Here is an 18,414-nt window from a genome sequence, read left to right on the forward strand (position 1 = left end):
CTACTGCAAGGGGTCTGTTATGAGGGCAGTAAATTAAAGTGATCTTCTATTTTGACATTAAAAGTTTGAGTTCGGGTGAGTGGGCACAAGTGCTTATCAAAGCACTTTGTTTTTTTTTTTACTTTCAGCTGTGCTAAACAGCTAAACATATCCCTGACAAAACCAACAGATTTTGTATAGGAGAGTCCTATTTGCTTTGCCAATGCTTGTTTAGCCTACCTCAGTCAAAGAGCAGGCGCGGGTTTGCCGGCGCGCACACAGAGCTCAAGGGAAAAAAAAAACAGCAGTGCACACGCTCCCAGCACCATCTGCCTTCAATTACCGGCACCTCGGACAGCTGGTAATTGAGGATTTATGTATTTTTCTGCGCGTGTCCGAACACTTTATGCAGGAAGTGGACATTGCAAAAATTCCAAAGCCCTATGGCGTGCTGCGTTACTTAAACACAGCCTTGCCTGGACCAATTACCATTCACATGGCAGAATACCACACGCAAAAAACGTGCGCTTTCTGGAATGCGGCAGCCCACAGCCCTTTCTGAACTTTTTTTTTTTTATAACATTAGAGCTCGGAAGCCCCGCCCCACTTCGTGTGACGTAGGCCCGAGCCCTAAAAAGGGTAGTAGAGACATCCCAGGGAATTATAGGCCAATAAGCCTGATTGACTCTACACAAAAAGTAGCCGGAAAAGCCATTCTGGGGAGAATCCTTCAATGGGTGGATGAGAACCAAGTTCTATCGGACTTCCAAGCAGGTTTCCGCTCAGGAACAGGTACAATTGAGCAGGTCTTTAGGTTAACACTCCTGTACTGGAAGGTGGTGGAACTGGGCAAGGGCAGTCTCTGTTTGGCCTTTATTGACTTGAAGACTGCCTTTGACCTAGTCCCCAGGGAGGAACTTTGGAGGGTTCTCCACGGACTGGGCTTGCCCCCCTACATTCTGTTTCTCCTCACCAAACTTCACATGAACAACTTTGCCCAGGTTCGTTGGGGGAGAAACGGCGAAACAACAGATAGGATCCCGGTTTGTAGGGGTGTCAGACAGGGTTGCGAGTTAGCGCCCACACTCTTTTCTCTATATGTAAACGGTGTGGTGGAGTATCTGCTTCAAGAACCTGCGGACGCACCCAGCCTGGGGGTGTGCGGATCCCAACATTGTTGTTCGCGGATGACACTCTCCTCATCTCAAAGACCCCCAAGGGGCTTCAGAAGTTGTTGACACGTTTCCAGGACTTTTGCGTAATCAGAGGGCTGGTGATAAACGTAGAGAAAACGAAATACTTGATACTACGCCCACCAAGGAAACTAGGTCGTCCTCCCACTCTGAACTCGGTCCCTCTGGAGAAAGTGTCCGAATTTGATTACTTGGGTCTACGTTTGAATGACAAAATGGGTTGGTCTTCCCACATCGACAAGATGGTTCTCTGCCACAAAAGGGTAGGGGGTGCCTTACTTAAGGAATATCATGCATCCTCCCGATCCTCAGTGGCGCCTGCAATTGAGATCTACAAGGCAAGGGGGGGTCACTTCTGCCCTATATGGTGCGGAGTTATGGGGTCATTGTAATCTGGACTCTCTATCCAAGGCCGAAAATACATTTTTGAAGGACCTCCTAACTCTTCCCTTGAGCACCCCCACAGTGCCGGTGCTATTGGACTTGGGCTGCAGAAGCATCAAAGACCAGGCCCGTTTTCGCCCATTGCTCTTATGGTCTCGCATATGGAGGGTCCCGGAACTAAAATCCTATGCCGATGGCTTATCAGAAGTAATGAGCATGGGGGGCTGGAACAAGATCAAGTGGCTGAGGGACACAAAAAAACTATAGGGGGAACTGGGCCTAGGAGATTGCTGGACCACAAGATCTGCTCCTCCTAAGGCAGTCCTTAAAAAACTATATTGGGACTGGGTCTCTTGCCAACTAATTGGGAATCCACAGTACTGCAATTCGACTGCAGCTTTCCTCAGAATAAAGGATGTGGCACTATACGAACCCTACATGGATTTAATTACTATGCCAATGGATAGGGCGCTTTACTTCAAGTTTAGAGTTGGCACCCTCCCGTTAGGAGCAATTGTATCCAAGTGGAAGTCCCATGCTTATTTATCCCCCTTTTGTGCATGCTGCCCAGCCAGGCTTGAGACGGTGGCACATGTATTCTTTGAGTGCCCAGACTATATCCACCCAAGGAAATACTGGTTGAAACCCCTCTTCAAAAGTCTGGGAACACGTATCCATTCGCTGGCTCTCCGAATTTTACTGACTGATACCTCCCCTCTTATAGTCTGTGGTGTCTCCAAATTTTTAAAACGTTTGTGGTTGATTCGTTGCAATAGATTGTCTATCTCAGTTTAATTCCTTTTTAGCTAATTTATTCCAGGGGGACCCCCATAATTTTATCTTCTTAAAATGTATGACATACTTGTAGTTTTTGTAATGCTGTTTTTATGATGTATGTTATGCTTGTAAGATGTCTTTGCATATCGAATAAAGCTTTCAACCAACCAATTTATTCCATGGGCCCCAAATCAGACTGTGATGTCATTCCTAATACCAGACTGGGGCATCACTACATGTGCATTGTCTGTCCAGGAAACTGACATCAGACTGTGACATCACCCCAGGGAGCTAACATCAGATCGTGATATCACTGCAGGACCTAATACCAGACAGTCACATCTGTCCTGCAAAATGATACCAGACTGTGACATCACTGCAGGGTGGTACCTAACACCAGGCCATTATATTTGTCCAGGAACCTAACATCACACTGCGGGATTACATAAGGAACCTAACATCTGCCTGTGACTCATTAAACATACCTGACACTAGACTGTGACATCTTTCCAGGAACCTGACACCAGAGTGCAGCATTACTTATGGGAACCTAACATCTGCCTGTGACATAATTTCAGAAACCTGACAACAGACTGTGACATCACTCCAAGGAGCTAACATCAAACCGTGATATCACTGCAAGTCCTAACACGAAGATGTCACATCTGTCCGGGAAACTGACACCAGACTGTGACATCACTCCAGGGCAGTACCTAACACCAGACGGTGACATCTGTCCAGGAACCTAACATCGCACTGCGGCATTACACAAGGAACCTAGCATCTGCCTGTGACATCACTAAAGATACCTGACACAGACTGTGACATCTGTCCAGGAACCTAACATCTGCCTATGACATCACTAAAGATACCTGACACAGACTGTGACATCTGTCCAGGAACCTAACATCTGCCTATGACATCACTAAAGATACCTGACACAGACTGTGACATCTGTCCAGGAACCTAACATCTGCCTATGACATCACTAAAGATACCTGACACAGACTGTGACATCTGTCCAGGAACCTAACATCTGCCTATGAAATCACTAAAGATACCTGACACAGACTGTGACATCTGTCCAGGAACCTAACATCTGCCTATGACATCACTAAAGATACCTGACACAGACTGTGACATCTGTCCAGGAACCTAACATCTGCCTATGACATCACTAAAGATACCTGACACAGACTGTGACATCTGTCCAGGAACCTAACATCTGCCTATGACATCACTAAAGATACCTGACACAGACTGTGACATCTGTCCAGGAACCTAACATCTGCCTATGAAATCACTAAAGATACCTGACACCAGACTGTGACATCACTCTAGGACAGTACCTAACACTAGACTGTCACATCTGTGCAGGAACCTAACATTGCACTGCGGTATTACTGCAGGGAACTTAACATCTGCTTGTGACATCACCAAAGATAGCTGACACAGACTGTGACATCTGTCCCGGAACCTAACATCTACCTATGACATCACTAAAGATACCTGACACAGACTGTGACATCTGTCCAGGAACCTAACATCTGCCTATGACATCACTAAAGATACCTGACACAGACTGTGACATCTGTCCAGGAACCTAACATCTGCCTATGAAATCACTAAAGATACCTGACACCAGACTGTGACATCACTCTAGGACAGTACCTAACACTAGACTGTCACATCTGTGCAGGAACCTAACATTGCACTGCGGTATTACTGCAGGGAACTTAACATCTGCTTGTGACATCACCAAAGATAGCTGACACAGACTGTGACATCTGTCCAGGAACCTAACATCTGCCTATGACATCACTAAAGATACCTGACACAGACTGTGACATCTGTCCAGGAACCTAACATCTGCCTATGACATCACTAAAGATACCTGACACAGACTGTGACATCTGTCCAGGAACCTAACATCTGCCTATGACATCACTAAAGATACCTGACACAGACTGTGACATCTGTCCAGGAACCTAACATCTGCCTATGACATCACTGAATATACCTGACACAGACTGTGACATCTGTCCAGGAACCTAACATCTGCCTGTGACATCACTAAAGATACCTGACACAGACTGTGACATCTGTCCAGGAACCTAACATCTGCCTATGACATCACTAAAGATACCTGACACAGACTGTGACATCTGTCCAGGAACCTAACATCTGCCTATGACATCACTAAAGATACCTGACACAGACTGTGACATCTGTCCCGGAACCTAACATCTACCTATGACATCACTAAAGATACCTGACACAGACTGTGACATCTGTCCAGGAACCTAACATCTGCCTATGACATCACTAAAGATACCTGACACAGACTGTGACATCTGTCCAGGAACCTAACATCTGCCTATGACATCACTAAAGGTACCTGACACAGACTGTGACATCTGTCCAGGAACCTAACATCTGCCTATGACATCACTAAAGATACCTGACACAGACTGTGACATCTGTCCAGGAACCTAACATCTGCCTATGACATCACTAAAGATACCTGACACAGACTGTGACATCTGTCCAGGAACCTAACATCTGCCTATGACATCACTGAATATACCTGACACAGACTGTGACATCTGTCCAGGAACCTAACATCTGCCTGTGACATCACTAAAGATACCTGACACAGACTGTGACATCTGTCCAGGAACCTAACATCTGCCTATGACATCACTAAAGATACCTGACACAGACTGTGACATCTGTCCAGGAACCTAACATCTGCCTATGACATCACTAAAGATACCTGACACAGACTGTGACATCTGTCCAGGAACCTAACATCTGCCTATGACATCACTAAAGATACCTGACACAGACTGTGACATCTGTCCAGGAACCTAACATCAGACTGTGACAGTATTTCAGAAACCTGATGCCAGATGTTATCTGACTCAATGAAACCTGATTTCAGACTGGCATTACTCCAGAAGGCATATGCCGGTCATGACGTGCTGTCTCTCCAGAAAACTGATGCCAGACGGAGACATTACCCCTAAAGTCAGAGACAACTTAACATGCTGGCAATAGTTTAACATGCCATCATTAAACTACAGTGAAAATAAAGAAAGCAACGAGGAAGACATCGCATGTTACATTAATTAATGGACCGAGCGGGCCTGTTTGGGTTCGGCTCTGGGAGCAGGGTTTTCTGCGTCACTGTCGGTTCCCTGCAGCATCGGCGGAGGAGAGGTGGGCCGGGGAGGAGGGGGGCGCTAGTCATACCCAGACATCTGAGTTCCAGGTTTGGGGATGGGGAGGGACGGGGCTACAGAGGGCGGGCTCTACCCACAGCTCCTCTGAGTAGGAATTCCAGAAGGGGGGCGTTACTAAGGGGAGACCGGTTTTGGGAATGGAACACTTCGTGTAAGTGAGAAACATTTCGTGCAGGCTGCTCTGCTCCCCTGCACTGAGGACTTCCTGCCAGGACACCCTCCGGAGGGGGCAGTATACGACCATTACAGACCGGTCCATATCTGAAGCCTTCGCCTTTCGAGGACTGTGACTATCCAGTTTGGCCATCGGTTGCCCTTTTGGGGGGAGAGCCGGGTCGGTAAGTACTTCCTTTCACCCTTTCGAAGAAAAACGCATGTGGGCTCCTCGTACACAGCACTTCACTGCTACCCACGCACTGCATTTTCTCTCTGTCCATTCTGTGCAGTGCGTTTCGACTCTCTGTGCACATCTCCGTTTCCTCCCCTACTCTGATCACTGAAACTTTTCTCACCTCATGCTGTGAAGTCCTTTCTGCATCCCTACATTTACTGCAGCTTCCAGCTGCTTCTAGGCGCTGCATCTGCATTCTGTGCACTCCATCTGTGCTCTCTGTAGCTAGAGCTCGTTCGGTGCCCTGTGCTCTCAGCAAAGAGCCCCTACTCTGGCTGCTGCATCCCACTGAATGTCTCTGCATTTTCTTCGCTCACTGGTTCTTGGCAGGGAGGGGGTGGTGGGGGGGGGGGGGGCGGGCGGCGTCCACCCTGTGAAAAGAGTGAGGGGACGCCGTGTACCTGCGTGTACCCCCCGACATTAGCTGACTGCACGTTGCCTTACCATTTTGAAAACTCCCCTATGCTCTGTGCACTTCCTCTCCTTTCTCTCTGCTCTGCATCCACATGCTACATGCACACTGCGCCATCACGTTGTGCACTGCATCGCTGTCTCATCGCACTGCACGGCCACTCTCAGTGCAGTGCACCCTCACTCTACTTGCACTGCAGTTCTGCTGTCAGATATAGTCCCCACTCTACACTGCATCACACTGTGCTCTGCATCTTCTTTCTCTGCACTGCACCACACTTTATGCACTGCATTATCTGCCTGAGCACCACGTCCACTCTCTGTACACCCTGTGCCGTTATAATGCCACACTGCATCCTCCTTGGAGGCACTGCATAGCCACTGTGTGCACTGCATTCTTGGGAACACACTCCCTGTGCACTGTATTCTCACGATGCGGTCTATAACCCTAGACCGCCCCCCCCCCCCCCCACTCTGTGCCCTTCATCCCACTACAGGTGGGCACGAGGTAAAATGAGAAGCGCTTCGACGCCTCGTCAGCGCTACACAAATACAATAATAAAAAAAAATCTTTCAAACTGTGAATGTGGGCCAGCGATATGTGGGTGTCTGCCTGCACTACCGAGTGGGGGGATTGGGGAACGCTGAATCCACTTCAAAGTCAAAGATTTGGGGTTACGGTATCCGCTTCAAAGAGACGTGGGTACACGTGTCCACTTTAGAGATAGTAGGACTTATTTACCAAGCCCCTTACCCCGCAGGTGCGTCACTTTTAATATGAGAAAAGGTGACGTAACAGCGGCGCAAGGAGCTTGTAAATAAGCCCCAATATGTATACACACTGGGGGCTTGGGAGCATCGAACAAGACGGTTACAGAAACGAGTCTGTGCAATGCACGTGCAAAGAGGCGGGCAGGGTGGGTCCCTTGTGTGGAGAGCCTGGGACAGGGGCGGGGCTTAGGAATCCGTTTATGGATGACAAACGGCCTGTGACCTTAGGTACTTGCTGGACCCAGGAGTGACGCAGCAGGCCTGAGACTGGCGGGAATCATGATCATGGCCTTAGATTAGGAGAAGATTTGCCAGTTGCACTTGGCGTTTAGGTCTGGCTTGACAGCGCATAGCATTCTGCTACTTATTGTTATAGATTCTCTAAAATATACATAGAGGGGATTTGGCTGGTATTTCTTGATGATCTCACGGTGTTGCTGTTTGGTATATTATTCCACCTCCTATGCAATGCTTGCATTACCACGTATGAAGAATTGTTTTACATCTCAAAACTACACTTAGTTCCCAAACATTATATTTCTCATAGGTGCATTGTATAAAGAAAGTATTTATTTTTTGTTTCCGTTTTTTGCTGGAGAAGGCCTTTTTATATTTTAGCCAGGACTCAAGATGCACGGGAGATGTGTTGGCTTTGTCAATGCTTGATACTTTTTTGGCAATTAATTTGCTTGAAGTCTGGCAATATCCTGTCTCCTTTTGTTGTGTCGCCCTCCCCCCCGCCTCCCTTAAGATTTGAGTTTTCTGTTGGCAGAATTTGCTGATGACTCAGATATTTCCTGAGAAAGGGTTTTTTTGTGCTATGAGCACTGTTGTCTTAATAATAATTTTTGGGGCCCTGGACACAACATATTTTGGGGACCCCTGTTGGGAGCAACTTTGAATTTTATTACCCATTTTCTGCTAATTCAAGCCTGCATGATGCCAAGCAAGCTTGCAGATTTGGGGTCACTCAAAAACAGTTGATATATTCCTGGAATTGTATAAGGAGGAGAAAGCGTAGTATTCCTATTGCCAGTAAGTTAAAGCCAACAAAAAGTGTTAAAAAAATAAAAAGAAATATGCCTTGCCAAGGACTCCAGAAGTCCTTAAAATGATCATGGGCAAACAGAGACAGAGTTAGAGGTAGGCAGTAAGGATCAAGGCTTACATACAAAATTAGACAGAAGTGAAAAAGAGAAACATTTCCTAAAGGCTCCTTGGAGTGTGGGAGCCCCGGGCAATTGCCCACGTAGCCCATTCTTTAAAAAGTCTCTGGCTATGAGTAGAGAGGCGGGGAGAGGGTGGAAATGGAGCACAAAAAGAGCCTATTAGTGGCCTCTCCCAAGAACAAGCATTTGCAATGCAATCTGTCTCGCTTTGGGACCTTCTATGTATTTGGCTATGCAGCACATTAGCCTGGGTGCTGAAACATCTACTGTTCTTTAACATGGAGGGTAAGTAAGCAGTAAACTGCGTGACTCGTCAGGTATGGGAACACATGGAGAGAAATATTGCCTTTCAGCGGAAAATGGTATAGTCCAAAGCTCTGTTTTTAATATAAAATCAGGTCCTTTCAGTGGTCATATCACTGAAAATACAAGATTTGAAAAAAACATTATTGTCTACAGGTGCTCGTGGAAGGCAATTTGTATGGATTGGAATCTAGAGAATGCTAAAATGATTCTGGTATTTTACTGACCTCTGCTGGTCGTTTTCTATCAAGAAAGTTAAATAGAGGCAGTTTCTGGAAAAACGAAACAAGCATTTACAATGCAACGGTTTCGCCTTTGGAAAAGTTAGAGCTATTGGCATTGTAAATGACAAACTTTTTATTTATGTGTTGGTTTTGAAAACAGATACATAAATGGCATTGTTATTTACAATGCCAATAGCTTACTTTGTCGCAAATGCAAGACGTATTGCATTTGCACACACACACCCAACACAAGAGCCCCCCACACACACAATAGGGGGCTAAACCCCGATGCAGTAGTCGACAGTCACACATACCACTGGTTCTACCACAGACACACCCCTCCCTACCGTTAAAGATGACCCTTCTGAAACTGTTGCCACAAATACAGCAACAACATTTCACCGCGTGTGGCAGTGATGTCCCTTTACTGGAAAATACACCACTTTCCCGCTACATCAGAACTTACGTATCGTCTCTCCGCACGCAATCCCTTGAAGCACAACTCCTGGCACAATCCACGGAGGGCGCAGGTATGGGCAAAGTAGCGCAGGCAGAGTAGTGCACACAGGGACGACGAGGGCAGAGCCGTTCAGTGCACACAGGGGCTGTGCAAAGAAGACCAGGACTCTGTCTTGTCGGAGATGTCTTCCGTTTGCCTCAGGGTGAGAGTTGTGATTCCGGATAAGAGAGCTGCTTGGTGAGCACAGCTCGGAGGATGAGGGACTCCTCAGCTTCCTGTCACCGGCTGCGTGTTTCCCATGAGCTTCCACTATGCACAGTGTGGGGAGGGGGGCTGCCTACAGCGTCCTTCTGTCTGGTAGTTGCTCCGAGTGTGCGTTCGGGTGACAGTCTGCAGGTGGGGGTCGTGCCAGGGGCAGAGTGAAAGGAACTATTGGGGGTGTCTCTAGGGGTCCAGTGGGGAGGGCTCCCAGTCTCCCGCCGCGGGCACCCCAGGAGGCTCCTCCTGCCCGCGGCTCCACTGCTGCTCCCGCAGCCTCTCGTCATCCGCCTGGCAACGGCTTCCGAGCCGCCCCCTCCGCCCCTAAAGCGAGCCGCGCCCGAGGGGCAAGGAAAAAGAAGATGGGCAGGGTTGGACAAAAAAAAGGGCAGGGCCAGCGGCACAGTAGCACCTGGGGATGCGGAAGCAATGGGAACCTGCTCCCAAGGCAGTCTGACGGCTTGAACTCTGCTTCGGTTGACGGGAAATCAGGAGAAGACCCCACCTATAAGCATGGCAGAGTGTTAACTTAGCTGTAATGGTGCAGCTTGTGCACGAACCATGCTTGGGGGGGGCCGGATCACGGCTTGAGTAGATACATTAGGATGAACTCATGGCGCAGATGCGGGGCTAGGGCACGCGAACAGCCAGCGGGGCGGGACTAGAAAGGAAAGCCCCATGTAGGACGCCACGAGGGAAAACAGCAGACAGTGACAGTACCCGCGAGGAGCCGCCTAAAGAGGAGATGCAAAGTAGTGATTGACAGTCCAAAGACCAATAGAAGGCGAGCCAAAACGTTGTGACAACTCGGGAGCATGAGAGGGCGCTCAAGACACGCCTAGTCGGGGCGTGTGAGGCGGCGCGAGGACACCAGAGAACAAACCGCCACTTCCGCCCAGCCACGTCTGAGGCGGTGGGAGTGTGAGGTGGGGTAGGGAGAACGACCAGGAGAGACAGGAAGTTGAGGTAAAGCAGAGCGGGAGACGTAGAAATGAAAAGATCAGTAGTAGAACGAGGGGAATGTAAAGAAGGACGGCAACAGAGGGAAGGCGAAAAGTACCAACTGTAGAAGGAAGAAAAGCTAGGAGAAATACTAAGTAGGGTAGATAAAAAGGCTGAAGCATAAAGAAAAAAATGGAGGACTGAATAAAAACAATAAAGAAACGAGCCCACTCCTGCACAAGGCAGGACGAAAATAACAAATCAAGGTCATTTTGGGATTCGGGGGCGTGTTTTTCGTGCTCTCCCCGTCCCATTGGCTGGAAGGTAAAATTCCAGCCAATGGGAAGAGGAGAGGGCGGGACTTAAAAAGAGACACGGAAACGCCTCCGAATCGCGTCGGGGCGGGGAAAAGAGTAACGGACACCCATCTCTTCCAATGGCTAGCCTCCATTTATGGAGCTAGCCAATGGAAGAGAAGGCGGGACCAAAGCCCCAACTGTAGGATCATAAGATTTCGCCCTGCGCGAGCACTGCTGCGCAGTGCTACGGCCAGGGTGAAACCTAAAAAAGAAAGTCCCTCAGCAGAATGCAATTCTGGTATTTTACTGACCTCTACTGGTCGTTTTCTATCAAGACAGTTCAATAGAGGCAGTTGAACAAGCAGAAAGCAATTCTGGTATTTTACTGACCTCTACTGGCCGTTTTCTATCACGGCAGTTACAAATAGAGGCAGTTGAACAGAAAAAAAAGTCCCTAAGCGGAAGCAGACAAGTCCTAGAGCTGATCTCCAGAGCCCACTAAGTACATACACATATAAGTATATACTAAAGTATATACAAGAGGTCTCGAATGCTCGACCTAAAAAAGTGCGTTCAATTTTGGGATACATTCAAGACATGATTTTTACAACAGAATAGTGGAGACAGTCATTATTGTGAATCAATTACTATTCTGTACACAATAAACGACTTCACAAGTATTGCCTTTGCATTCTTGAGATGTAAAGAACCAAGGAAAGTAGTCAATAATGAGTAATTTATCAACTTATCCAGACCATTTCTCATATAGCACCACATAGTGCGTGAAATCATATAACACTGTTCAGCAGTCCTCGTATTGCATTTTCACAAAAATGGGGTGTAAGATTTTGAATAATATCCGTGGTACACCCTGAGAGTATTCCAACCAGTAACCCAGTATAGACCAATATCACTTTAATATTCTAGAAAAGCACACAGAGAAGCAACATACATTTTTCAAAAATGCTCAAAAGCACAATAGGTAACACAGTCCAATCTCCTCATTGTTGTAAGATGTATTCTTTATAATGGACTCTTGAGTCATTCGTGGCGCAAGATGATCAAACAGAACAGCCACAATACAGCCAACGCTTTTCGCCCCTATGGGGCTTCCTCAGGGCACTAATCTGAATCGTCCAACCTTCTTGTGAACACTGACGTAACAGGTGACTATATATTAGACTTAGCACTGATCAGTGATCTATCTTCTGTACCAGTAGTAATCACGAAAAGCCCTCAGTTCAGCACAAACTTTAATTTGATAGTCCACAGTTACTTAAGACACATTGAGTCCTCAAACTGTGTAACGTACTCCCAATTCGGTTCTTTCGTGTTCACTATAATAGGTGACAATCCATGCGTCCTTCTGTGGTGACAGTCCACGTAGCTCCGCGGGTAACCTCCGCTTTCCTGCAATCTCTCGGAGAGCCTGATCTCTACTTGTTCAAACAAATTGGGAGTACGTTACACAGTTTGAGGACTCAATGTGGACTCAATGTGTCTTAAGTAACTGTGGACTATCAAATTAAAGTTTGTGCTGAACTGAGGGCTTTTCGCGATTACTACTGGTAAGAACGGTGATGGATTAAACCCAGATCTTTTGACTGGGTGTGAGTGTTTGATTGATTCAGATGCTCAGTCCATCACCACCCCCCTTTTGTACCGCTTTTGACCGCCATAGGTGTGGCAGGGTATGCTCAGACGTGAGTCCCTTGCTCACTTTGCCACTGGATTCAGGCAAGCCGGGCTGAAGACGGCTGGAATGCCAGAAACCGGTCCTCGGAAGCTTGTTTCCGGTCCAGGGAAGGCATGGCTTGGCAGCTCGGGCTGGACTGTTCCCATGAGGCACAGGGTCAGACTGATTTGCATATAGCCATGTCTGAACTGGGGTGGCGGAGTGGGCTAAAGAACGGTGATGGATTAAACCCAGATATTTTGACTGGGTGTGAGTGTTTGATTGGTTCGGATGCTCTGTCCATTACCACCCCCTTTTGTACCGCTTTTGGCCGCCATAAGTGTGGCAGGGTATGCTCAGACGTGAGTCCCTTGCTCACTTTGCCACTGGATTCAGGCAAGCCGGGCTGAAGACGGCTGTAATGCGAGAAACCGTCCCTCGGAAGCTGGTTTCCGGTCCAGGGAAGGCATGGCTTGGCAGTTCGGGCTGGACTGTTCCCATGAGGCACAGGGTCAGACTGATTTGCATATAGCCATGTCTGAACTGGGGTGGCGGAGTGGGCTAAAGAACGGTGATGCATTAAACCCAGATCTTTTGACTGGGTGTGAGTGTTTGATTGGTTCGGATGCTCCGTCCATTACCACCCCTTTTTGTACCTCTTTTGGCTGCCATAAGTGTGGCAGGGTATGCTCAGACGTGAGTCCCTTGCTCACTTTACCACTGGATTCAGGCAAGCCGGGCTGAAGACGGCTGTAATGCCAGAAACCGGTCCTCGGAAGCTTGTTTCCGGTCCAGGGAAGGCATGGCTTGGCAGTTCGGGCTGGACTGTTCCCATGAGGCCCAGGGTCAGACTGATTTGCATATAGCCATGTCTGAACTGGGGTGGCGGAGTGGGCTAAAGAACGGTGATGGATTAAACCCAGATCTTTTGACTGGGTGTGAGTATTTGATTGGTTCAGATGCTCCGTCCATTACCACCCCCGTTTGTACCGCTGTTTCTGATGTTGAGCAGCATCAGCAAAAATAAAAAAATATATATTGTTGCCGATGCAGAAAAGCATCATTAAAAAGAAAAATGTGCATGATTCTGTAAAAGCACACATGTGTAACCAAGCACATGCATGTAGGTGTCATGAATCTGCGGCAGACATTTTTTCATAATTACAATTTACCATTCCAAAATAGCAGGTACCTTAAAGTGGTAAATTAAAAAATAAAATTGTGTTAAAGGAATAAACCAGAAGCAAATCGCAGCTGCCAGGCCCTCCGAAAAATCAAAAACAGATGGAATTTTAAAAAGAAATGGATTGGGAAAGGGAAATTCAATGCCGCAATTTAACAGTGAGCAGAAAGAGGGAGAGGAGCACAGAGAAGCTGAGGATAGGGAAAAAAGCCAAACAGGACATGTAGGGGCAGGGAAAGCAACAGATGAGTGGCGCAACATGGAGAGAGCAGGATTGTTGATGTAAGGGGTGAAGAACAACACGGGGACAGAGCAAGAAAACACATTCAGTCCCAATGCAGTGTTGGAAGAAAAAGGAAAATGCAGTTCCCTGATATTAGCTGTGGAAGGATACAAATCATCCAGTTAAAAGGATGGTAAAGAAGCTGTGTCCTAGGGCGGGACAAACAGAAGAAGAGGAAGGAAAGCCATTGAATAAGAGACATATAAATGAGTTTGAAAAGAAAACCAGCCAATGATAGACCACTCGAAGACCACTCTTCGTATTGACAGTAGCAACTCTTCAAGGGAGTGCTGCGGGGCGGTGGGGCGAGGCGGGGAAGCGGCAGGGTGGGGTGTAGTAAACTCCGGAATTGGGCCGAAAGGAGTTGAGTAAAGAAATAAAGAAATAAAACAAATGATATTGAGCGAGCTGCAACGGCAAATTGGCGATGCAGCGTGCAATGTAATTCATTTCATTTCTTTACTCAACTCCGTTCGGCCCAATTCCAGAGTTTACTGCCCCCCACACTACCCCTCCCACACCCCGCCCCACCGCCCGCAGCACTTCCTCGAGGAGCTGCTACTGCGTATTGATATTTTACACTATTGACATCAGACAGCTTGGGATGACAATAGATGAGACCTAAAGACTCCTTGAACTTAGACCTAGGGTGACTTTCAAGCGATGACCTGCAAGCCCGCTTTTTAGCCACCATTATTTCCGCACATTTAGGTCCCTGAGCTTCAAGCTCAAGCCCTGGTTATACACAATCTGTCAGAAATGTGTCCTCAGGATGGTAGAATGAGACTGCATAATATCAACCTACATTTAGTAAATCGTATACCACTACATTGTCATGCTCAGTATATTACTCTTTTCACATCTCCCATCATTTACCGAACTCTACCAACCATTGTATTCATCTTGTACTTATCTTGTAATGTAGGTAAGTTGTTGTCATGGATGCATGAGAACTGTCATGCAATGTAACACATGCAATATCATGTGAGTATACCCCACAGGATACATCCTTACACCATTCCAAGACTACATCTGCTTTCCATATATACTTTACGCATGCATGCATGCCAACATTTGGAATTAGAAAGAAGGACATTTTAGAAAATTAATCGTGGGATTTACTTTCCCCATTGACTTGTATTGAAATGGGGTCACTCTGGGGGGAAACTAAATGAAAGCTGTTTTTGGTTTAAAAAATTGGTAGATTCACGTCTGTTGGCATGTATGCTTTTGATAACGCCCGTGTTTATTTCTCTGTCAAATCCCATGCTTCAAGGGCAGACAGTTTTTTTTCCTGGTTCGGACATCAGGAGAATGCTGAAGATTTACAGCCAATGCGTAAACAATACTACCCGTTTTCTTGCATTGTTTGTCTCTTATTGATGAGGTATCCCATGCATACAGGATTTGGAGGCTTCCATGGCTCATGTGATCATCAACGTTCTATCTTGAACTGCTATTCTAGTTGATAAGCCTCACTTTTTAGGGTGATCGATGCTTAGTCCGAAAAACGCAAAGGCAGCATGAGTGTGTTTTGGGATGACTGTTTCTGTGTTTAATTTTTAAAAACAGCCACATAGGCTGTGCTGCATGCCTTCTGGAACAAGCAGTGTTCTTCTGACTCATGTCTTAAGGCAGATGTTCAGTTTGGACCTCCTCCAGGGCTGGCGCGTGCTTTCAATGGCCGATTCCTAATGTTCTTTTTCATGTAATCGTGTTTCATCTTGGGTATGGAAGGAAATGGTTTTAAGCTGTGAAGTTCCTTTGGTAATGTTAGCTCTAAGGTTCCTCCATTACCTCTAACTTCCCGTCTCTCAACCACTTGTACCCAGAGTTTAGGCCCATCTAGAACCCTGACCAGTGGCAGAATTAGAACCCAGTGTGGTACCCAGCAAGCCCAGGTAATAGGTGGACCAGGGGTGCACAGAGGGTGGTGCTTGTGACCCCTGGCCTCACTGTGTTACGCTTTTTCGCATTTTATCGCTCTAAAATAGACTACGTAAGCGTTAAGGTAAGAAACTTTTTTTGTTCGTGTCTTCTTTTCCCATTTTGTATCATCTGTACTGGGCCATAATGATATCACTACTCTTTGTCGGTGATATCATATCTCTGCGACAAGGAAACCATCCACAGTACAGTAGGTCAAGTTTTGAGAAACAAGAAATATATGTTTTCCATCTTTTACAGGCTGGTTGCGACATCTGTGCCCTACTGAAGGCCACGATTGGACTGGAGCATAGCTCCAAGAAAGTGTCTGAGTCCTGAGAGTCAGGTATGGGGGTGCTCCATCTACCTACCGTCTCGTCCCTGGGAATCCGCTGTCTTCCCCTGGTATGCCTCCTCCTTCTCCTGGGGCAGAGCCCCTCAGTCCATCCGCAGACCGTGCTCACTGACGAGGAGATTGAGGATTTTCTGCAGGGCTTCCTGAAGGAGCTGGTTCCCGAAGAGGACGAAGACCCGACTGGACCGGAAGCAGACAGGGACGAGGATGAGCCTGTCAGCAGAACAGATATCTCCGAGCCTGACGTGACAGAGGCGAGAGTGAAATTGCCGGGAAAGAAGGATAAAGCAGCCAAAGTTTCAGGAGATCGTGATGATGGTAAGTGTCTATGGGGAGCAGCACAAACCACTGACACCGAAATATTGTGAAAAATGCTGCTTTTATTGAAACAGGTGCACATCACAATTGGCCATTCCTCTAACAAAACTGCAACCTCACTATACAAATATGTTACCTATGTCAAACTATCCCTCCCCCACAAAACTTAAACCTGCAGTTCTCTACTTCCTCCTGGTCTGATCTTCAGGTATTGAAAACTTTACCTCCCATACATTTTTACAGCAACTATTAACCTGTAACTAACTTAACTTCCTAATGAACCTTAAACTTTCTACCTCATCCAGGCGTGAGCTTGTCTACCCACTCCCTTTCAGCCTGGATTGCCGCTGTCAATGACAATAAACTTGGCTAAACTATGCCAATTTGTTCGCTCCTGCAACTGCTTCAAAGCAACTACCATATACATTCTCTGCCATTCCCTGTACACCTGTACACCTGCTCTGACTCAAAGTCAACCAAAATGCCTTCAAGTAGAGCAAAACCGCAAAAAGAACCACATTTTTTAAGGTGTGGGCGAGTGGGGAAAATGCTCTAAGACCTGATACCAGTCACCGTACTACCACTACAAAATGGTAGCTGGTAGCGTAAAATAGACCACTATATATATATAGCTGCTCCATTGCCCAAATTATCCCTGAGGGCAAACCTCCCTGCAGTCGGCTGCCCCCCAAGACCCCACTGTGCAAGGTCCGAAGGTAACACCTAATAAAACTAATAAAACACACAAGCAACTGTAGCGCTGTTGGAGCCAGGAGTGACAATCTGTGTTGGCACCCCCAAATGACCCTCTTCTTAACTGGTTCTGTCACTACCATCCTTCTAGTGCCCAGCTCTCACATTTATTTAGTTTTCTTTTATAGAGCTGCTCAGTCCAACGCAGAATGTCAGAGTGCTTTACATCGCACATATATACATATATACAGAGACATGAACCCGGCAAGTCTATAAATCTATATTTAGGGAATGTTACATAAGTCAATAAAGGCTACAAGGTGTTAGAGCCACATACTAGTAAGCCTTTCATTTTCAGAACACTCAGGTTTCCCATGAGGACCATGCGCGTGCAGCTGTGCCAGCCCCATGTTTTGCTTGCCTTGCATTCTGGGATTTTAGACGTGACAAAAGAATAACAATCTCTGAATGTAAAGATAAAAACCGTAGACAGGCTGGGCTACTGGGTAAAATGGGGAACCACTGATGGTCATGACATCTCTCCCTGTGGTGTTTCAGGCAGGTGGTGCACTCTTAGGACAAAATATACCAGGATATTTTTATTTCGGATTTGTAAAGCGCAATGGCTACTTAGGGTAGTTTGCCTGTGAAGGAAGCATCTAGGTGACAGTTAGGCAGGGGTCATGGATACTTTTGGTCTCTTTTTCTGGGTGCTGTGGTCTTGGTTAGAGCGATCTTTGTTTTAGGTTTCTTTCCGGTTATATTAGGTTAGGTTTTTGTTACTGAGATTTTGCAGCCGCATTGTTAGAGTTTTTTCTTCTTTGGATGTGGAGTTAATTTCCTTGCTACAGTAAGGATTAATTACGGGGAAGAGGCCTGAGGCACAAAGACGGAAGGCTTGGAGGGTTGCTGTGGTGCATTGGAGGATGTGGCACTTTGAGGACAATGCTTTGGTCAGGTTGTAAGTACGGCACTTGAAAGGATGTTTTGATGGGAGTAGATGTTCAGGTTGTTTAACTTGAGTAGTTTTATAGTTGAGGGAGGTTTACGGGTAGGAGGGGACTGATTTTGTCTATGTACTAGTGATCTGGGCTTTTTGCTCATTGTAATGTTCCTGGTATTAGCAGCAGACCTGTCCTAATAAAGCAGCCATTTTCTCTCTAAAAGTGGTCCTG

At 46.8% G+C, this 18,414-nt stretch overlaps 1 protein-coding gene across 2 annotated transcripts in view; it reads left to right on the top strand.

Annotated features, from left to right (window-relative positions):
* The first annotated feature begins 5,672 nt into the window (after window positions 1-5,672).
* The window catches only part of AEBP1 (AE binding protein 1), a 237,258-nt gene continuing 224,516 nt past the window's right edge, over window positions 5,673-18,414 (top strand). Inside the window, exons 1-2 of one of the 2 annotated variants that reach the window (XM_078666750.1) lie at window positions 5,673-5,916; window positions 16,135-16,546. In XM_078666750.1, the coding sequence (XP_078522876.1) occupies window positions 16,222-16,546 (325 nt within the window). In that variant the 5' untranslated portion in view covers window positions 5,673-5,916; window positions 16,135-16,221. The remainder of the gene's footprint in view (window positions 5,917-16,134; window positions 16,547-18,414) is intronic. The other variant, XM_078666749.1, reaches the window with a different exon arrangement.

Source organism: Lissotriton helveticus, chromosome 11 (genome assembly GCF_964261635.1).
Source record: "Lissotriton helveticus chromosome 11, aLisHel1.1, whole genome shotgun sequence".
Lineage (NCBI taxonomy): Eukaryota > Metazoa > Chordata > Amphibia > Caudata > Salamandridae > Lissotriton > Lissotriton helveticus.